The sequence below is a fragment of the Nerophis ophidion genome, linkage group LG07 (assembly GCF_033978795.1).
Source record: "Nerophis ophidion isolate RoL-2023_Sa linkage group LG07, RoL_Noph_v1.0, whole genome shotgun sequence".
Classification (NCBI taxonomy): domain Eukaryota; kingdom Metazoa; phylum Chordata; class Actinopteri; order Syngnathiformes; family Syngnathidae; genus Nerophis; species Nerophis ophidion.
In genome coordinates, this window is record NC_084617.1 from 69380234 (window position 1) to 69403236 (window position 23003).

Genomic DNA, 23003 nt, shown 5'->3' on the forward strand with positions numbered 1-23003 from the left:
GGCAGAAGGCGGGGTACACCCTGGACAAGTCGCCACCTCATCGCAGGGCCAACACAGATAGACAGACAACATTCACACTCACATTCACACACTAGGGCCAATTTAGTGTAAACGGTATATATCTCGATATTTTGCCTTAGCCTTGAATGAACACTTGATGCATATAATCACAGCAGTATGATGATTCTATGTGTCTACATTCAAACATTCTTCTTCATACTGCATTAATATATGCTCATTTTAAACTTTCATGCAGAGAGGGAAATCACAACTAAGTCAATTTACTAAAACTGTATTTATTAAACAGTTATTAAGCAGTGGCACAAACATTCATGTCATTTCCAAAACAGATAGTGCAAGATTGTCAGAGACATTTTAAAACAAGCTATGAGTGCACTTTTGTGCATGATGTCACTGAGATGACATATCAAAACAACACTAAATTAAAAGTGCATTTTTGTACAGAATGCCACTACAATAGTTTCAAACAAATAAAGTGCACTTTTGTGCATGATGTCACACAAGATATTTCAATAACTGTCAAATAAAAATGAGCTGCATAATAGGAAATTAAATCGCTATGTGGTAGGTTACTGCGGATGTTATCTCCTTATGTTGTTGACAAATTTTTTCAAACGGTGTTGATGTGGAAATGGTTGCCTCGGCATTTTAATGGTGTGTCACCAAATGGAGATTAGATAGTACTTTATTTATTCCGTCAGGAGAGTTCCTTCAGGAAAATTACAATTTTCAGCACAATCCCTTTCAAGATCAGACAAACATTACAGGGAGACAGAACAGGATCGCTGACGGGTCTGCCGGCTTCCAGCGCCCCTTACAAAAAAGATGACATACAGGTAAACATGGGGGGGTGGAGGGTGGGGGGGGGGGGGGAGAAAAGAATAGAAGATTAAAATAAAATAAAAAAAATCGGTCTTAGCCTGGGCCCTGTAGTGGGGGTGCAGACTGAGGCCAAGGGAAAAAAAAAAAAAAAACAACAACTCATAGCCATAGTACACATCCCTCTTACATGTTGACATGCGGAGAATGCAGTCTTCATTATCGCCTCGGGTTTGGGTGTAATGGGACATTGGTTGTCGGAACTGTGGAAAACATGCGAAATATCATAAGAACATCTTGGAAAATTAGTAGATTAAAGTTCCCCTGTCTGGAAAAGTTAGCACATCTCCGACCCCTCGATTTCCGTTCAATATTTCTGAACAATAAGACTAATTGAATCATGTCATGGCTAATATTTGCATTGGAAAGAAGAGATGGAGCTCTAAGCTTCAGGTTCAAGATTTTACCTTTTTGTTAACGTTAAACAAGAAGCTAATCAATTGTGAATACTTTAGCATTTCATTTCTTGGAATTGAGTTGACTTTTTTGCAGACACGTTTTAGTGTCGGCCGTCAAAGTTTTTTTTGAAATAATAGAAGACACAATTATCAAGGTTTTGATACTGATCATTCATGAGTGAGATTGGCTGGTATCAAAACGATACCAATACCATTATTAAATGTTACATTTTTAAATGTATTTGTGGTGCGTGCTATTGACAGTTGATCAATATCAACACAATGTTATCAAATAGTTTCTTATCCTCACACTGTTAACTTGATCCACTCGACGTCCATTGCACCGGTCGCCCAGGTGGGAGGGGTCCCCACATCTGCGGTCCCCTTCAAGGTTTCTCATTGTCATCCCATTGGGTTGAGTTTTTTCTTCCCTGGGATCTGAGCCAAGGATGTCGTTGTGGCTTGTGCAGCCCTTTGAGACACTCGTGATTTAGGGCTATATAAGTAAACTTTCATCTTTCATCATAGCAGGTGACTTTTCAAATGATGCTACAAATTAGCAACAATGTTACTTTTTGTAGCAACACTTTTGCCGCACAATTGACAAATTAAAGTTGTCTGTTCGACATATTCCCACTTGAAGCCAAACCACCGCTAGACAATGGACCCCCTGCTGTTTTCCTTGGGATTTAATTCTTTCTTCATTTGATACCAGATTCGAAACCTTCTTTCTCTCGTATTAACATTCGCACCACAGCTAACGTTACCCATGCTGCTACCTCTCTGCTCCGCGAAGGCGTATACGTATGTGACGTATGTAAGAAGGTGCGCTTGTTGTCTGTAAGAAGCAGAGACAAGAAAGAGTGAGAAGAGCCTGTCGTGTAATGCCAGCAGCTAAAAGCAACTGCATGAGAACGTATACTCCAATATCACGATATAGTCATTTTCTATATCGTACAGAGACAAACCCGCGATATATCGAGTATATCGATATATCCCCCAGCCCTACTTTCAATCAGTCTAAGCCCAGAATAACTGCCAAGTCCTCATCCATGGTGTTCTTATTATTATCAAAAAGTTGAGTTTGACAAACAGGCCCGACTGCTTTTCCAAAAGTTTCTATTTCAATTAAAACTGTGTGGGTGTAAACTGCTGTGGAAGCTCTGAAACAAAATGTACCAACTTGTTTTATATTTTTTTATCGTTTTATTGTTAGCCACTAGAAAATAGATGGGCCAATTTACGAGGTATCTAGGTCCAAAAATATCGCATTATCTCCCAGTGTGTTATGTACTGGGCAGAGGGAAGGAGGCGACACCAAGGCAGAACTGCGGGTTACCAGGTTTATTGAAAACCTTGATGAGTGTGTGGGGTGTGTATGCTACCACAAGTGAATGAGTGCGGACGATGTGTAGAATTAACAATGTAAGTTTACCAGGGGTTGTTGTCGGTGCGTGTTGTGTGAATCCTTCGCTGAATCAAAGGGGCAACACGAAGAGGTAGTCAGCAGGGAGGCGAGCAGTCGGGAGTTGGAGAGAGGCAACAATGTCCGAGTCCAAGCAGGGGTCGAGGATCGAGGGAGGCAAGCAAGCAGAGATCCGGGTGGAGGTCGTGAGGCAACAAGGAAGACACTGTGGAAGACACAAGTGACATCAAACATGGGAACGAGGAAGAGCACAAAGAAGGCGAGCAAAGAACGAGGGAGGGGTGCCAGACGTGATGCTTACTGTGAAAGATAGGCTACGTTCTGGCAATGGTCTCTTTGGTCCACTGGCTTTTGTGCCGCTCTCTCTCGTCAGTCCCAGGTGTGCTGATTGGTAATTTTCTGCAGCTTTGTTGCTGCGTGGGTGTGTTGCGAGCAGGGGCGTGTCTGGGCAGTTAGCCAGAGGAGGAACTGGGAAACATAGCTGCTGGAGAAAAGCGGGTTCGAGTCCATGCCGTGACACAGTGTTCCTATCGTGACTGCCGACATTTGAAAATAAGGCAAATTTTGCCGAAAACTACGGGGAATACAACCAATTCTGGTCTTAAGAACAACACAGCCCCCACAGGAATTGTGCTGATACCTAGGGCCAAAATCACGAGTAAATCACGTGGCGCAGTGGGAGAGTGGCCGTGCACAACCCGAGCGTCCCTGGTTCAATTCCCACCTAGTACCAACCTCGTCACGTCCGTTGTGTCCTGAGCAAGACACTTCACCCTTGCTCCTGATGGGTGCTGGTTGGCGCCTTGCATGGCAGCTCCCTCCATCAGTGTGTGAATGTGTGTGTGAATGTGTGTGTGAATGGGTAAATGTGGAAGTAGTGTCAAAGCGCTTTGAGTACCTTGAAGGTAGAAAAGCGCTATACAAGTACAACCCATTTATCATTTATCATTTAAATGTGCAAGCAATTTTAGTTATGTCAACAATCGCTTTTGTTGACAGAAGTCAGCAAAATCCGATCGACTCCCAACAGGTTTAACTGTATTTTCCTTTTAAAGGAAGAATGTATTGTAAATAGTACTTTTTTTTTTTCCAGACCAATGCTGAGCAGCAGACAAAGATCCAAGATCTTCAGGAGAAGCTTACTAAGGTAGACATTTCTTGTTAAGGAATGAATTATTAATAATTATGTGCACCCAAACATAATGGAGGAAAAAGCATTTGACTTTGTGGGATAAGCGCATAAAAGCTTTATCTTCTCTGACCTCATACTTGGTATGTTATTTGTTTCTTTTAATTACAATATAATATTTCATGTGTTTTCAGGGTCTTATGTCCACTAGTACTGGTTTGGGTTATTTCATGTATAAATTCGCTATTTTTAGTCTATTTATACCTGCATTGTCCTTTCTATCCTTCCACTTTCCATCATTGTAACTGAGCTACTGTGTGAAAACAATTCCCTTGTGGATCATTAAAGTTTGTCTAAGTCTAAGTCTAAAATTGAACTCTTTCATTCAAGGGTTGGTTAAAGGTCAATCATTTGTTGTTGTTTTTTTAATCCGATTAATCTTGCTGATCGAGACCTACCTGCATTTGTCCAATAGTTTTTCGATGATTGATAAACAAACAATACTGGTTTGCTAAAAAGCACACTTATTATATCGAGCATTTGGTAAGAATTTTTGTGAGCTTGACGAAGAGAGGTTGTTGCTTTAATGTGCTGAAAAATAAGTTGAGTAAGAGCACTAACACTGATTGCCTCTTTTGCCCTACTGGAATTAAAATGATAGCCTGATGAGTTGCATATCCTTGCGAAATGGTTATAATCATGGGGTATAACTTATCCGGAAAACATGTATTATTCAGTCTTAAAACCGTCATCAAGGAACTATGAATGACATTACTTGTTATGATCCGCTGCTCTGATCGTTCCATATTCGTGTTTTGTTCCATTTTTGTATTATAGTCTGCCAATGTTTGCCTTAGTTCCTTGTTTAGTCTGTCACCATGGTTGATCATTAGTTTTCACCTGCCCCTTGTTTTCGACGTAATTACTGCCGTATTTAAGCCTGCCCCTTTTGTTATTTTGTCCTCGGTTCCTAATTTGCTCTCATGCAACAAGTGACGTCGGCTTTTCATGCTCTTACTCGCTAGCTTTCGCGCTACGCTGTATTTTTTCCTTAGCTTTCATGCTAGTTGTTTTTGTTTTCCCTTTTTGTGCCTTTGTGCCAAGTGTTAGTGTATCTGTTTGTTTCTCTAGCTTCCATGCTTGCGCCTTTTGTTTGCCTTTTCTGCCTAGCACCAGTATTTTTGTTCTTAGCCTTTCTATTGGTTAAATAAATCCTTTATTTCATACCTTACGCCAGGGGTCGGGAACCTTTTTGGCTGCAAGAGCCAAGAATCCAAATATTTTAAAATGTATTTCCGTAAGAGCCATAAAATATTTTTTAGCACCGAACACAACTAAACGTGTGCATTTTTAAGTAAGACCAACATAGAGTATAACAGGTCTCTTATTCTTTTTAATAACATTGTTATTCTGAAGCTAACTGGGGGGCGTGGCCTACGGGCCTGCATCGAAGCAGGGTGTTGCCAGGACCAGCCTCAAAATCAGCGAAAGGTGCGTAGATGGCCCACCTAGGCCTTGTTATCTCATCCCCTGTCGCTCTGTTTATAAGCAGCAGCCAGGAGTAGAGATGGGGTTGGAGCTGGAGCCAGAGCGAGAACGAAAGAAAAAGACAATTGCTGGAAACCAACTGAGAGACTTATTGAAAAATAAAAAAATATTGTAACCCTGAAACAGGCTCTCATGTCGGTGCTTGGTGGTCTGAAGAACCCCTAGGAGAGCAAGCCCTAAACTAACCCATGATAAATAAATCACTTCTTACCCTTAATGCAACTTCTTGAACAAGTGCGGTAAAAAAAAGGATGGATGGATTCAAATGCATGAGCATGTTTTCTATTTTGATCGTTATTTTTAACACTTTGATTACAAGTGGAATTATTCATTACTTATTGTGTTAAGCAGTGTCAGCTCAGATTTATCCGAGAGCCAGATGCAGTCATCGAAAGAGCCACATCTGGCTCTAGAGCCATAGGTTCCCTACCCCTGCCTTGCGCTGTGTTTTTGCCCGACGCGTCCTTGGAAGAAGAAATCCGGCATCGCTATGCCCACCAAGCGTCACATTACTGACTAAATGTTTAATTCAAAAACTTGAATTCCAAGGCATTAAAATCCAGTGCTGAAGCTACGGACCATCTCCAAAGCATGAAGTTGGTCAAAGAACGCCTGGAACGAGATCTGGAGAGGCTACAGACCAAGGAAGACTCCAGTGACAGTCTACGCAGACGACTTCGTGAGACTGAGGTTCACTTCATTCTCTCAATCACAATCAGAAATACTTTATTAATCCCTGAGGGGAAATTACAATTTTCAGCACAATCCCATTCAAGATCAGACAAAGATTACAGGGAGACAGAACAGGATCAAACATCACAGGGAGACAGAACCACATTAAGCAAACAGATCATGTTAAATCACTCGTGACATGCTTGTCAGTATGTCTAAGCATGTTTGCACTTGTGTGGACCGTGTACAGGACGGTAGGAAGACTCTGGAGAACCAGGTGAAAAGGCTCGAGATCGTCGAGCGCCGTGAGACTAAAATGAAGGACGACATCCAAAGCAAAGGCCAGCAAATCCAGCAGATGGCGGATAAAATCATGGTAAGTCACCTCTTGTCTCGAAAAATATTTAAAGGAAGCGTGAGCTGATAAGAGTTCATCGTCATCACAGCAGGGGGGAGGTGCACGTTTACACGATCTTTCGAAAAATATAAATTAAATATACCTTTTATATATACCATGAATTGATTAACGTGGACCCTGACTTAAACAAGTTGAAAAACTTATTCGGGTCAATTGTACGAGATATGTACTGAACTGTGCAATCTACTAATAAAAGTTTCAATCAATCAATCAATCAATACACAGTTCAGTACAAATAAAAAGAACAATCACACAGCCTTTGTATTTTAGAGCTGTGCAATACTACAAATGTTGGTATGCGATACCAAGCAAATATTACGGGGCCACTATCACCATCAATCAAATCAAATCAAGGATAAACTTGCAATAATAAACATATGTTTAACGTACCCTAAGATGTTTCGTTAAAATAAAGCCAAGAATGCAATTTTTGTGGTGCCCTTTATTTAGAAAAGTATCAAAGTACCAACAAGTATCGAAATACATTTTGGTACCGGTACCAAAATATTTGTATCGGGACAAGACTACTGGGTTACATATTCAAAAGCAGACCCACAAATGATACAGGGCAATGATTTAGAGTTATTCATAAATGTATCCGTGGGCTGGTATTATGATAACTACTCAGTGGTTAGAGCAGGCCTGGGTAATTATTTTGACCCGGGGGCCACATTTAGAGAAAAAAAAAAAAATGTGTCTGGGGGCCAGTATATCTATTTTTAGGAACACTAATACAAAACCTCACAATAATGATTAGAAGCTAAAAACGTTTTGACAGACCGCCTTAAAAAACGTAATGGAATTTTACATTTTTCTATGAACGATAAAACACTGAATTTTAACAAAATATGAACAACACCCTCCCCTTTCGATTGACATATTTTACAATCAAGTGAAACGCAGCAAAAATGCAACTAACAGTGAAATATGAATGCGAAAGGTACAAAATAAACCCACCTACTCTCAGGACTAGGACTATGGCGTGGATTGTTTTCCCGGGGTGCGAAGCAAATGGAGTGGAAACGGTGATGGCGTGAAGGTAAAGACATCTTTACGGTGACGGTGTGGCGCAGTGGGAGAGTGGCCGTGCGCAACCCGAGGGTCACTGGTTCAAATCCCACCTAGAACCAACCTCGTCACGTCTGTTGTGTCCTGAGCAAGACACTTCACCCTTGCTCCTGATGGGTGCTGGTTAGCGCCTTGCATGGCAGCTCCCTCCATCAGTGTGTGAATGTGTGTGTGAATGGGTAAATGTGGAAGTAGTGTCAAAGCGCTTTGAGTACCTTGAAGGTAGAAAAGCGCTATAAAAGTACAACCCATTTCTTTATTTATTTATTTATTTCAACACTAAAACTAAAAACCGGAACAAACCAAAGGCGCGCACAATGGGGGTACAAAAACTGGGCTATAAAACAAAAACTATAAACATGAAACAAAAACTTGCACAGTGGCATAAATAGCAAGAAAACTTACTCTGACAAGGGTATAAGAAAAGCAGCATGGATATCAAGGTGCGTAGCAGGTGATCGAGGGCGTGACTGATTATGTCACTGCTATTTAGCAGTGACATAATCAGTGATTGAACAGGTGCGTGACATGACAGCTGAAACTAATGAGCATGGTAACGAAAACAAACCAGGAAGTGCAAAACAGAAACTGAGTGTCCGAAAAACAAAACCGAACCTGACCAAAACAAAACATGATCCATAAGCGTGACACCTACGATATAAAGTATCTGACATTTGCTGAATTTCCCCCAGGGATCAACAAAGTACTTTCTTATTCTATTCTATTCTATATATCACCGAGCTTTAGAACTTTTTGTTGTGAAAATCTCCTTCCGCGTCCGTGGAAACGCTTCCCACCCACACTGCTTGGTGCCTCGTCTGAGTTGTTGTGACGTAGATCAGTGGTTTTCAAATTGGGGTACGCGTACCCCTGGGGGTACTTGAAGGTATGCCAAGGGGAATGTGAGATTTTTTTTAAGATATTATAGAAATAGCAACAATTCAAAAGTCCTTTATAAATATATGTATTGAATAATACTTCAACAAAATATGAATGTAAGTTCATATACTGTGAAAAAAATACATAACAATGCAATATTCAGTGTTGACAGCTAGATTTTTTGTGGACATGTTCCATAAATATTGATGTTAAAGATTTCTTTTTTTGTGAAGAAATGTTTAAAATTAAGTTCATGAATCCAAATGGATCTCTATTACAATCCCCAAAGAGGGCACTTTAAGTTGATGATTACTTCTATGTGTAGAAATCTTTATTTATAATTGAATCACTTGTCTGCGATTAGGTGGCGACTTGTCCAGGGTGTACTCCGCCTTGCGCCCGATTGTAGCTGTGATAGGCACCAAAGGGAATAAGCGGCAGAAAGTGGATGGATGGATGAATCACTTGTTTATTTTTCAACAAGTTTTTTGTTACTTTTACATCTTTTTTTCCAAAAAGTACAAGAAAGACCACTACAAATGAGCAATATTTTGCACCGTTATACATTTTAATAAATCAGAAACTGATGACATAGTGCTGTATTTTACTTCTTTATCTCTTTTTTTCAACCAAAAATGCTTTACTCTGATTAGGGGGTACTTGAATTAAATATATGTTCACAGGGGGTACATCACTGAAAAAAGGTTGAGAACCACTGACGTAGATGACCATAGTAACTAATGAGAAGACTGTGACAGACTTCTCAAGCCGTCCTGCGGGTTCCAAGGACCGTCAAGGAAGGACATAGCGGCGGAACGTTTAGACTTCTTTATTTTTCAATAAAGCTTGCTTTTCAGCTGCTCAGTCAACCGCTTGCCTTTCTGCTTCGGGCGTCGTCGCCTCTCTTGCGCTCTCAGTCTCTCTCTCTCTCAGCGTAAGCTTCCCTCTGGCTCCTTCTCGTCTCTCCGCCTCTCTCTCTGACGTTCACGGCTGTCGCCCTTTTATATAGTGCGAGAGGATTACTCAATTGTCCCCAGTTGCGCCATCCACGCACCTGGTCTTGATTGCGGCGTCGTTCGCCGCCATCTTGGGCTGGGCTACGGTGTGCCCTGCCTCGCTGTCGGATTGCCGGCTCCGCTTCTCCACAACACCCATAGTTACTAATTAGATGACCATAGTTCTCAACCTTTTTTCAGTGATGTACCCCCTGTGAACTTATATTTAATTCAAGTACCCCCTAATCAGAGCAAAGGTATATCATCCATAAGCACCGATTCCAACCATTGAAATACTTTGTATAGTTGAAGACTTCCGGTCATTAGAAAACATGACTGCACATCATAATGGCAGCTAAAGTTTTCATCTTAAAGATCTAAATAAAATGATTTGGGAATGTCCGGTGGGCCAGATTGAAAAGCTCAACAGGCCACATCTTAATTTGCCCAGGTCTGGGTTAGAGTGTCCGCCCTGAGATCGGTAGGTCGTTAGTCATACCAAATACTATAAAAATGGGACCCATTAACTCCCTGCTTGGCACTCAGCATCAAGGGTTGAAATTGGGGGGTTAAATCACTAAAAATGATTCCCGGGCGTGGCCACCGCTGCTGCTCACTGCTCCTCTCACCTCCCAGGGGGAGAAAAATGAGATGGGTCAAACGCAGAGGACAAATTTCACCATACTTAAAGTGTGTGTGACAATCACCGGTACTTTAAAAATGTAAATAGGCATGTCTAATACGCACCGTGTGTTTCATGTAGGAACTTGAGGAATGTCTGCGGGAGTCCCAAGCCACAGCACAGCGGCTGGATACACATCTCAAGCAGAAGGAGAAGCTCTATGACGATAAGATCAAGGTGAAACATGCCGATATATGCTCAGATGCACGCAACGACGAGAGTCTTGCTTTCATCATGGATTGTTTGAGCGATATCCTGCTTTTGTGGCTCGGAGGTGTTGGAATCTCAGATGAAGGCGGACATGGCCGATAAAGAAATGCTGGAGTCCAGTCAGAGTAAATATGAGGAGGAGGTGCGGGAGAAGTGCAGCATCATCAGTGAACAGAAGGCGGTAAGCGCGAGGAAGGGACACTATTTCAGGCATATTTTCACATTAATCACACTGACCTAGATGTTTTGTTTTGGTTATCGTAAAACCGGCAAAACTGTTTACCTGAGACATCAATTGCATGAAGGTGACAGTTATTATTTCAGATGATGTTGGTATTTCCCCCCCCCTCCCCCTGCAGACCATAAATGCAATGGATTCTAAGATGAACAGCCTGGAGCAGAGAATTGCTGAGCTGTCTGAGGCCAACAAACTGGCAGCCAACAGCAGCATCTACACCCAGAAGAACATGTAAGTCCTTTATACTACAAACCCCGTTTCCATATGAGTTGGGAAATTGTGTTAGATGTAAAAATAAACGGAATACAATGATTTGCAAATCCTTTTCAAGCCATATTCAGTTGAATGCACTACAAAGACGAGATATTTGATGTTCAAACTCTAAAACATTATTTTTTTTTTGCAAATAATAATTAACTAACATGTGCCAAAGTAGTTGGGAAAGGGCATGTTCACCACTGTGTTACATCACCTTTTCTTTTAACAACACTCAATAAACGTTTGGGAACTGAGGAAACTAATTGTTGAAGCTTTGAAACTGGAATTATTTTCCATTCTTGTTTTATGTAGAGCTTCAGTCGTTCAACAGTCCGGGGTCTCCGCTGTCGTATTTTACGCTTCATAATGCACCACACATTTTCGATGGGAGACTGTACTGCAGGCGGGCTTGGAAAGTACCCGCATTCTTTTTGTACGAAGCCACGCTGTTGTAACACGTGCTGAATGTGGCTTGGCATTGTCTTGCTGAAATAAGCAGGGGCGTCCATGAAAAAGACGGCGCTTAGATGGCAGCCAAAACCTGTATGTACCTTTCAGCATTAATGGTGCCTTCACAGATGTGTAAGTGACCCATGCCTTGGGCACTAATGCACCCCCATACCATCACAGATGCTGGCTTTTAAACTTTGCGTTGATAACAGTCTGGATGGTTCGCTTCCCCTGTGGTCCAGATGACACGATGTCGAATATTTCCAAAAACAATTTGAAATGTGGACTCGTCAGACCACAGAACACTTTTCCACTTTGCATCAGTCCATCTTAGATGATCTCGGGCCCAGAGAAGCCGGCGGCGATTCTGGATGTTGTTGATAAATGGCTTTCGCTTTGCATAGTAGAGCTTTAACTTGCACTTACAGATGTAACGACGAACTGTATTTATTGAGAGTGGTTCTCTGAAGTGTTCCTGAACCCATGTGGTGATATCCTTTAGAGATTGATGTTGGTTTTTGATACAGTGCCGTCTGAGGGATCGAAGGTCACGGTCATTCAATGTTGGTTTCCGGCCATGCCGCTTACGTGGAGGGATTTCTCCAGATTCTCTGAACCTTTTGATGATTTTATGGACCGTAGATGTTGAAATCCCTAAATTTCTTGCAATTGCACTTTGAGAAACGTTGTTCTTAAACTGTTTGACTATTTGCTCACGCAGTTGTGCACAAGACTGAGCATTTTTTGGAAGCTGTTTTTATACCCAATCATGGCACCCACCTGTTCCCAATTAGCCTGCACACCTGTGGGGTGTTCCAAATAAGTGTTTGATGAGCATTCCTCAACTTTATCAGTATTTATTGCCACCTTTCCCAACTTCTTTATCATGTGTTGCTGGCATTAAATTCTAAAGTTAATGATTATTTGCAAACAATTTTTTTTTAGCAATTTGAACATCAAATATGTTGTCTTTGTAGCATAGTCAACTGAATATGGGTTGAAAAGGATTTGCAAATCATTGTATTCCGTTTATATTTACAACTAACACAATTTCCCAACTCATATGGAAACAGAGTTTGTATTTCACTGTGTTTGTTGCATTTGGCTTGATTGTAAAAAATGTCGATTGAGAAGGGCTGTGACGTTTATATGTTTTCAATATTTAGGGTTTTATCGTTTATAGAAAAACAAAAAAATTCTTAAAAAAAATATTAAAAATGGTCATAACATTTTTAACATTCAATCAGACTTTATTGTGAGGTTTTGTATTAATTTTCCTAAAAATAGATATACTGGTCCCCAGACCAATTTTTTTTCTCTTTATTTGGCCCCCCGAGTTAAAATAATGGCCCAGACTTTTCAAATGATGCTACATATTAGCAGTGATGCTACTTTTTGTAGCAACGCTTTTGCTCCAAACTTGACAAATTACTGTTGTCTGTTCGACATATTCCCACTTGAAACCAAACCACCGCCAGACGGTGGACCCCCTGCTGTTTTTCTTGGGAATTAATTCTTTCTTCATTGTTACCACATTTGCACCTTCTTTCTCTCGTATTACCACTCGCACGGCTCCGCTAGCATCACAGCTAATGTTACCCATGCTGCTACCTCTCTGCTCCGCTAGGGCGTATACGTATGTGACGTATGTAAGAAAGTGCGTTTGTTTTATGTCTGTGAGAAGGAGACACAAGAAGAAGTGGGGAGAGCCTGTAGTTTAATGCCCGCAGCTAAAAACAACTGCGTGAGAACGTATACTCCAATATCACGATATAGTCATTTTCTATATCGCACAGAGACAAATCCGCGATATATCGAGTATATCGATATATATCGATATATATCGCCCAGCCCTAGTTCCTTATGATCAATATGTGTAAACTTTTGACCCCCCCAGACACACACACACACACACACACACACACACACATACACACACACAGACTTTGTAGAACATCATGTTGCTAAGTTGCCTCGCTTCTTACTGAGTTTTTTCCGCACCTGCTAACATGTGGTCATTGCAGGAAAGCCCAGGAAGAGATGATCTCAGAGCTCCGTCAGCAAAAATTCTACCTGGAGTCTCAGGCCGGGAAGTTGGAGGCGCAGAACGCCAAACTGGAGGAGCATCTAGAAAAAACAAGTCAACAAGAGCAAAGCCATAAGTGTCGGCTGCTGGAGCTGGAAACCCGGCTCAGAGAGGTTTGTAAGACATTCCTTACTAGCTTGTTTTCTGCCAATGTATTGTTTGTTTTCTAGACAGAGAGATATATTTTATTGTGAACAAACTTAAAATAGGGCAATCCTTTTTGTGATTAATGCAAATGATGAAAACATGCCTATACTCTACACCCTGTGTGTCAAAGTCAAGGCCCGGGGGCCAAATCTGGCCCGCCACATTATTTTATGTGGCCCGCGAAAGCCGGGTGAATAATATCCGTTAATAAAATGCTTAATCTTATCTTACCAAATATATGTTCTTTCCCTTTTGACGTCAAAAACCATGCACTGCATGCAATTGCATATTGTGAACGACCTTTGCCGTCGTCGCTCGGGTTCCACTGACCACCCAGGAAGGACATGCTTGTCGAGCAGGTTTGACTCTTTTATTTTTCAATAAAGGCAGTCTTTTGAGCATTTCTCGCTCTCCGGTTCGCTCTTTAGTCGGCCGCGTCTCCGTCTCTCGTGTTTTGCTCTCTCTTGCTTCTCGGTCGCTGTGGCCGGCTGTCCTACTCCTTCTGCCCCGATCTCTCCTCCTTCTCCCCTTTTATACAGCATGAGGAGATGAGTTAATTGTGTTCTGGTGCGCGATCCACACACCTGCTCATGATTGCGGCGTTGCTCCCTGCACGCCCCGCCTCTCCATTCAGCCGCATTCTCCGCCTCCTCGCCACCATCTTGGGCCGGGGCCCAGCGTCCCCCGCCCTGCTGCTCGTTCGCCGGCTGCGCCTCCTCACACATATCTTTTTCAAATTCAATATTATCACCACATATTATCGTTTATTCCAAAAAATATTTTTTGTTGAAATAAAAATAAATACGCTACTTAAATATCTGCTTGACTTTTGATTTCAAAACAAATTAGTAATCAAATTGCAGATTGTAAAAATTGACAATAGATTTTTACGTTAAAATTATGCCAACTGAGTTTTTTACCGTAAAATTAACTTTGGGACTGTTTTTTTCCATATACAGCAAAGACAATGAAACATAAAAAGCAAACAAACAAAACTGTTACGCTTGTGTGGCATTGTAATGCAGGATTCGGTCCTCCGTGGATGCGTCAGCAAGAACACAGCAAAAAGGTAAGAACTAAGGGATTTATTAAACACAAGGAGCTATGAACAAAAACACTGATACAAATAGAAAAGGCAAATAAAAGCGCTAGCATGGAAAGCTAGGACAAACAAACTGAAACCCAAGGGCACACAAAAGGAAATACAAAACAACTAGCGTGAAAGCTAGGAATAAAAATAAAGCTTAGCGTGAGAGCTAGCGAAAACGAGAGTGAGAGACAAGTCGTAAACAGATGTATGTGAACAAACTAAGATCCGACAAACAGTGAACAGAAAACGCTGGCTTATAAACAGGTGGTGATTAGTAAAGACAGGTGTGCTGGAAAAGAGAGTAGCAGCTGAAACTAATGAGTGACCATGGAAACGAACGAAACAGGAACTAAGTATGTCAAACCGCAGAGTGATATAAAAATGGAACAAAAATAATAATATGGTGATGATCCGACCATCGGATCACAACAGTATCCCCCCCCAAAAGAGACAGATACCAGATGTCCAAAAAAAAATACAACAAAGAATGCAAAGAAAAACTAGAACCCCCTCCCCACAACAAGAAAATCCGCAGAAGAAGGGAGGGCGGAGGGAGGTCACGGCGGAGGGTCACCAGGTCGCGTGTCTCCGAATCCACCGAGGAATAGCAATGTGGCGGCGGCGGATGGAACGCCGCTGCCGAAAAAGTTTTGGCGGCCGACCTTGAAAAGGCCACATCAGTGGCCGCCTTGCAGGATGAGGTGCACGGCGAGGCGGACGACCTCGCAGAGGCCACACCTGTGGCAGACGTGGAGGAGGCTTGGCAGCAGCAGACGAAGGTGCGGGGGCTGCAGCCGAAGCAGGTGCAGAGGCCGGCGGAGGAGCAGGCGCAGGCTTCAGCCGAGGAGCAGGTGCAGAGGCCGGCGGAGGAGCAGGCGCAGGCTTCAGCCGAGGAGCAGGCGCAGGCTTCAGTCGAGGAGCAGGCGCAGGCTTCAGTCGAGGAGCAGGCGCTGGCTTCAGCCGAGGAGCAGGCGCTGGCTTCAGCCGAGGAGCAGGCGCTGGCTTCAGCCGAGGAGCAGGCGCTGGCTTCAGCCGAGGAGCAGGCGCTGGCTTCAGCCGAGGAGCAGGCGCTGGCTTCAGCCGAGGAGCAGGCGCTGGCTTCAGCCGAGGAGGAGGCGTTGGCTGCAGCCGAGGTGCAGGTGCTGCAGCCGAGGTGCAGGTGCTGCAGCCGAAGAAGGCGGCGTCGTGGAGTCTGGCGTAGTCGTCGCCGTCGTGGAGGTCGGCGTAGTCGTCGCCGTCGTGGAAGAAGGCGTAGTAGTCGGCGTCGTGGAAGAAGGCGTAGTAGTCGGCGTGGAAACCGCAGTTGTCGACGCAGGTGTTGGAGTGGGTTCCAACTTAAGAGCTGGTGCGAACTCCAGCTTTGGAGCTGGTGCTGGAGTGGGCTCCAGCTCTGGAGCTGGTGATAGAGTGGGCTCCAGCTTTGGAGCTAATGCTGGACTGGGTTCCAGCTTTAAGGCTGGTGCTGGAGTGGGTTCCAGCTTAGGAACAGGTGCTGGTGCGAGGACCAGGAAAGAGTCGATTGCTGGCGTGAGAACCAGACTAGGATTCGGTGCTGGTGTGTGAACCAGGCGAGAGACCGAAGCTGGTGTGGGAACAAGGTTAGGAACCTCTTCTGGTGTGAAAACCAGGCGAGAGTCTACTTTTGGTGTAAAAACCAGGTTAGGGACAGTGCCGAACATCGGTGGTGGAGGACGTGCTGGAGGTAATGACCTCGCAAGTCTGAACACCGGTGGAGGAGGTCTACTTGGTCGTTGTGATTTGACCGGGGGAAACACAGGTGGAGGAGGTCTACAAGGCCGTTGAGACTTGGCCGGGGGAAAAACAGGTGGAGGAGGTCTACAAGGCCGTTGAGACTTGGCCGGGGGAAACACAGGTGGAGGAGGTCTACGAGGAAGAGCTAAGCGGAATACAGGTGGCGGCGGCCTAGGAGGAGCTAGCGGTTTAACGGGCCGAAAAACAGGTAAGGGTGGCCTCATTGGAGGTTGCGGTTTGACAGTTTTAAGAAATGGTAGCGTCTGCGCTACCTCCGCAACACAGCTATAGGCCATAGCCCCCCCCTCCAGACGGGAATCCCAGACCCGTTCCCTGTGGTCAGGGACTGACCATAAGGGAGGGTGGTGGGAGGTTTGGAGGCGGGCAGACTCCTCCCCTCTATATTGTCCAGAGTGTCCCTTTGAAAAGGGAGAAAAAACCTTGGACTTGGGCTGGGAATGAGGTTTTACAGGTGGAGTTGAAAAAGCAGATGGTTGGGATTTACCAGAATAATAAAAAGCAAAAATGTCCTGGAAATTCTGTATTTTATTATTAATGTTATTGTCATTTGAAAATGGATGAGAAAGAGAATCTTTCAAAAAAAATTCCTCATTGATGATGTCATCAACGGAGGACGGGTTTGCGTTACCGGGAGGCGTCGACGAAATGACGTCATCTGCGCGGGACACAAGTTGAGAATTTGCCCAGTCGGTAAAACTGTTAGCAAAGTGTGTTATTGGGTCCCCAAACAATGGTGTAGGGGTTTTGTATGCGGACTGTAGGTTGCTGTGTTTATGAGGAGGGAGGCATGGAGTGGGAAAGTCACTGTCACGGGACGAAGCCATCGTTCGCGGCTTCCGCCTACGCGGACGAGCGCGAGCGCTGCGGGAGGGAAACTCACCGGACCGGGAAACATCGATGGGGATCAGGGTTCCATCCGGACCCCACATGATACTTTCATCCGGGTTGCATCGGAGAGTCTCTGCCTCCATCGCCCGAAACACAATCCATGTACCTTCATCGAAGGCGTCCTCGTGGTTGCCAGACGCGAAGGAACCATTCTTTGGTCGGATCTTACTGTTACGCTTGTGTGGCATTGTAATGCAGGATTCGGTCCTCCGTGGATGCGTCAGCAAGAACACAGCAAAAAGGTAAGAACTAAGGGATTTATTAAACACAAGGAGCTATGAACAAAAACACTGATACAAATAGAAAAGGCAAATAAAAGCGCTAGCATGGAAAGCTAGGACAAACAAACTGAAACCCAAGGGCACACAAAAGGAAATACAAAACAACTAGCGTGAAAGCTAGGAATAAAAATAAAGCTTAGCGTGAGAGCTAGCGAAAACGAGAGTGAGAGACAAGTCGTAAACAGATGTATGTGAACAAACTAAGATCCGACAAACAGTGAACAGAAAACGCTGGCTTATAAACAGGTGGTGATTAGTAAAGACAGGTGTGCTGGAAAAGAGAGTAGCAGCTGAAACTAATGAGTGACCATGGAAACGAACGAAACAGGAACTAAGTATGTCAAACCGCAGAGTGATATAAAAATGGAACAAAAATAATAATATGGTGATGATCCGACCATCGGATCACAACAAAAACATTTAAAAAAAACCTAAATGTTATGGTAAAAACAAAAACTGGCAGCTCTGTTGCTTGAATTTTTCTGCTAAAAACAATGGTATTGTTTCTCTATTCCATTCCAGGTATTAAATTGTTTCATATGCTGTAAAAAAAAAAAAACTGCTTTTACTGTAAAATTCCGGTGACTGAGCTGCAAGTTTTTAAAGGAAAAGTAAAAAACATTTTTTACATCTTATGTAAAAAATATATTGTTAATGTATGTATGTATCTATGTATGTTCGTATGTATGTATGTATATGTACCTATGTATCTATGTATTGTATATATATATATATACACATGTATGTATATACATATATATACATACATATATATATACACAAAGATGTATATAGATGTATGTATGTATGTGTATGTATATATGTATATGTATGTAATTTTTTTACAGCTTAGGTAAAAAAATATATGTATGTATGTATGTACAGTATGTATGTATGTATGTATGTATGAATGAATGTATGTATGTATATATATATATATGTATGTATATGAATGTATGTATGTGTATATATATATATATATATATATATATATATATATATATATATATGTATGGATGTATATGTATGTACATGTATGTATGTATATGTATGTATATAAATGTATGTATGTGTATATATGTGTATGTATGTATATGTATATACAGTATATATGTATTTCTATATGTATATATGTATGTATATATATATGTATGTATATGTATATACAGTATATATGTATGTATATGTATATACAGTATATATGTATGTATATATGTATATATATATATCTCTATGTATATATGTATATGTAGACATACTTATGTATATGTATATATGTATGTCTATATATATATATATATATCTATATATATATATATGTATGTATATGTATATATATATATATATATATATATATATATATATATATATATATATATATATATATATATATATATATATATATATATATATATATATATATATATATATGTCTTGATTGGATTATCCAGAGAATAGTGCTCGATACCGTGGTAGAGCGCAATATGTAGGTGTGGGAAAAAATCACAAGACTACTTCATCTCTACAGAACTGTTTCATGAGGGGTTCCCTCAATCATCAGGAGATGATTGAGGGAACCCCTCATGAAACAGTTCTGTAGAGATGAAGTAGTCTTGTGATTTTTTCCCACACCTACATATATATATATATATATATATATATATATATATATATACATATACATATATATATATATATATATATATACATATATATATATATATATATATATATATATATATATATATACATATACATATATATATATATATATACATATATATATATATATATATATATATATATATATATATATATATATATATATATATATATATATATATATGTATATGTATATATATATGTATATGTATAAATGTATAAAATCATCCTTCTGAGGGCAACCATAACTGCGGTGTGGCCCTCAATGAAAAACAGTTTGACCCCCATGCACTACACAGTGCATATCACTCTTCTACAATATACACAGAAAAGAAGTAATTAAAGTTTGTATGATTTGTGCAAATGTTGTATCAATTTCATATCGCTATCAGCCAAAAGTCAAGGCTGCAATATTGTAAGTTAAAAAAAGGTTGTCTCCGGATACACCACTGCGTCAGTCCAGCTCAATAAATCAGAATATTTTGTATTTTTTCTTATTAAAAAAAGGGTCCGCTGCATTCAATGTAAACATACACTAAACTACCAATCTCAGGGCGGACACTCCAACCACAAGGCCACTGAGCAGGCATGTGGGCGTAGCAGACCAAGAAGTGGTCATTAGTTGTTTTTTATAGGCTCTTAGCACCTGGCTGGGACTAAAAAAAAAAGACTAAAAAGCAAAGGTATAATTTCCACATCTTCTACTAATTCCACTCTTTGGTGTTTAATACCAGTAGGGAGGATTTTAAATTGTGAATATAATAAATGATACGGAGGGATCATTTTTTTTGTTAATCAATAACCAAATGAACAATATTTAATGTAAGATCCTACAAGGTACTGCGTCACATTGCCTTGGACTTCTGTCTTGGATGAATCACCATCCTCTCACGTTCTGTATGTGTTTGTAGATTGGACTGGAGCACGAGGAGCAGAAGCTGGAGATCAAGCGGCAGGTGACCGAGCTGACGCTGTCACTGCAGGAGCGTGAAGCTCAGATCAATAACCTGCAGGCCTCTCGCCGCGCGCTGGAGAGCCAACTGCAGCAGGCCAAGACGGAGCTGGAAGAGACCACTGCTGAGGCCGAGGAGGAGATCACTGTGCTCAGAGTGAGACATGGGTGACTTATAACAGGGGTCACCAAGCAGGTCGCCCGTAAGGACCAGATGAGTCACCCGCTGGCCTGTTCTAAAAATAGCTCAAATAGCAGCACTTACCAGTGAGCTGCCTCTATTTTTTAAATTTTACTTATTTACTAGCAAGCTGGTCTCGCTTTGCTCGACATTTTTAATTCTTAGAGAGACACAAAACTAAAATAGAATTTAAATTTAAAATCCAAGAAAATATTTTAAAGACTTGGTCTTCACTTGTTTAAATACATTCATTTATTTTTTTACTTTGCTTCTTATAGCTTTCAGAAAGACAATTTTAGAGAAAAAATACAACCTTAAAAATGATTTTAGGATTTTTAAACACATATAGCTTTTTACCTTTTAAATTCCTTTCTCTTTTTTCCTGACAATTTAAATCAATGTTCAAGTAAATTTATATATTTTTTATTGTAAAGAATAATAAATAAACTTTAATTTATTTCTTCATTTTAGCTTCTGTTTTTTCGACAAAGAATATTTGTGAAATATTTCCACGGTATAGCTCAGTTGGTAGAGCAGCCGTGCCAGCAACTTGAGCATTCCAGGTTCGATCCCCACTTCCGCCATCCTAGTCACTGCCGTTGTGTCCTTGGGCAAGACACTTTACCCACCTGCTCCCAGTGCCACCCACACTGGTTTAAATGTAAACATTAGATATTGGGTTTCACTATGTAAAGCGCTTTGAGTCACTAGAGAAAAAGCGCTATATGAATATAATTTACTTCACTTCATTTCACTTCACTTCAAACTTATTATGATTAAAATTAAAAAAAAATATTCTGGCAAATCTAGAAAATCCGTGGAATCAAATTTAAATCTTATTTCAAAAGTCTTTTGAATTTATTTTAAAATTTTTGTTCTGGAAAATCTAGAAGAAATAATGATTTGTCTTTGTTAGAAATATAGCTTGGTTCAATTTGTTATATATTCTAACAAAGTGCAGATTGGATTTTAACCTATTTAAAACATGTCATCAAAATTCTAAAAATAATCTTAATCAGGAAATATTACTAATGATGTTCCATAAATTATTTTAAAATGTTTTCAAAAAGATTTGAATTAGCAAGTTTTTCTTTTCTTTTTTTCAGTTGAATTTTGAATTTTAAAGAGTGGAGGAGAATAAGGATAAACTATGTTTCGAAACTAAATTTTCATTTTTGTGTGTGTTTTCTCCTCTTTTAAACCGTTCAATTAAGTGTTTTTTTCATCATTTATTTGCTACAAAAAACCTTCCGTAGAAGTAAAAAAAAAATGTAATACGGAATGACGGACAGAAATACCCATTTTTTGGGGGGATATTTATCTGTTTCTATATATATTTATTGTGAGAAATCATTAAGAATATCAGTGTTTCCACAAAGATAAATATCATGAATTATTAAAAATAAAATATATTAAAGGTAAATTGAGAAAATTGGCTATTTCTGGCAATTTATTTAAGTGTGTATCAAACTGGTAGCCCTTCGCATTAATCAGTACCCAAGAAGTAGCTCTTGGTTTCAAAAAGTTTGGTGACCCCTGACTTATAAGATGTGATCCAGCTGCTAACTAACGCCTGCCCTGTCTTGTCTTGTCAGGCACACAGAGAGGAGATACAAAGAAAATATGATGCTTTAAGAGATGGCTGTGCAGTAAGTATTGATCTTGATTTTTCTGTGTTTCCAAGTACAGTGTACATGTTGAACCTGTGATGAGGTGGCGTGCCCCGCCTTCAACCCAAGTGCAGCTGGGATAGGCTCCAGCACAGGTTTGTTTTGTGTTGTTCCAATGCAAAGAAAAGAAAGAAACATGTGAATACCAAAGCATTTGTAATTTCAACAATTTTAAGGAGAAGTGGTGCATTATCCGACAGAAATGCAGGTGTGCCAATATTATTTCTGGCCATGATTGATACATACATATATATACTGTATGTATATACTGTATATATATACATATATATATATATATATATATATATATATATATATATATATATATATATATATATATATATATATATATATATATATATATATATATATATATATATATATATATATATATATATATATATAGCCGAGTGTGAAGCGTCCATGGTTCTCTCCCGGAAAAGGGTGGAGTGCCATCTCCGGGTTGGGGAGGAGACCCTGCCCCAAGTGGAGGAGTTCAAGTACCTAGGAGTCTTGTTCACGAGTGAGGGAAGAGTGGATCGTGAGATCGACAGGTGGATCGGTGCGCCGTCTTCAGTAATGCGGACGTTGTATCGATCCGTTGTGGTGAAGAAGGAGCTGAGCCGGAAGGCAAAGCTCTCAATTTACCGGTCGATCTACGTTCCCATCCTCACCTATGGTCATGAGCTTTGGGTCATGACCGAAAGGATAAGATCACGGGTACAAGCGGCCGAAATGAGTTTCCTCCACCGGGTGGCGGGGCTCTCCCTTAGAGATAGGGTGAGAAGCTCTGCCATCCGGGAGGAACTCAAAGTAAAGCCGCTGCTCCTCCACATCGAGAAGAGCCAGATGAGGTGGTTCAGGCATCTGGTCAGGATGCCACCCGAACGCCTCCCTAAGGAGGTGTTTAGGGCACGTCCAACCGGTAGGAGGCCACGGGGAAGACCCAGGACACGTTGGGAAGACTATGTCTCCCGGCTGGCCTGGGAACGCCTCGGGATC

The 23003-nt window shown here is 41.1% G+C and overlaps 1 protein-coding gene across 2 annotated transcripts in view; it reads left to right on the forward strand.

Moving 5' to 3' along the window:
• The window catches only part of LOC133556752 (citron rho-interacting kinase), a 152570-nt gene that overhangs the window by 46555 nt on the left and 83012 nt on the right, over nt 1–23003 (forward strand). For both annotated transcript variants that reach the window (XM_061906997.1, XM_061906998.1), the window contains exons 7-15: nt 3818–3871; nt 5951–6091; nt 6324–6449; nt 10197–10292; nt 10390–10506; nt 10685–10794; nt 13296–13470; nt 20110–20307; nt 21927–21980. In XM_061906997.1, coding sequence (XP_061762981.1) covers nt 3818–3871; nt 5951–6091; nt 6324–6449; nt 10197–10292; nt 10390–10506; nt 10685–10794; nt 13296–13470; nt 20110–20307; nt 21927–21980 — 1071 coding nt within the window. The remainder of the gene's footprint in view (nt 1–3817; nt 3872–5950; nt 6092–6323; nt 6450–10196; nt 10293–10389; nt 10507–10684; nt 10795–13295; nt 13471–20109; nt 20308–21926; nt 21981–23003) is intronic.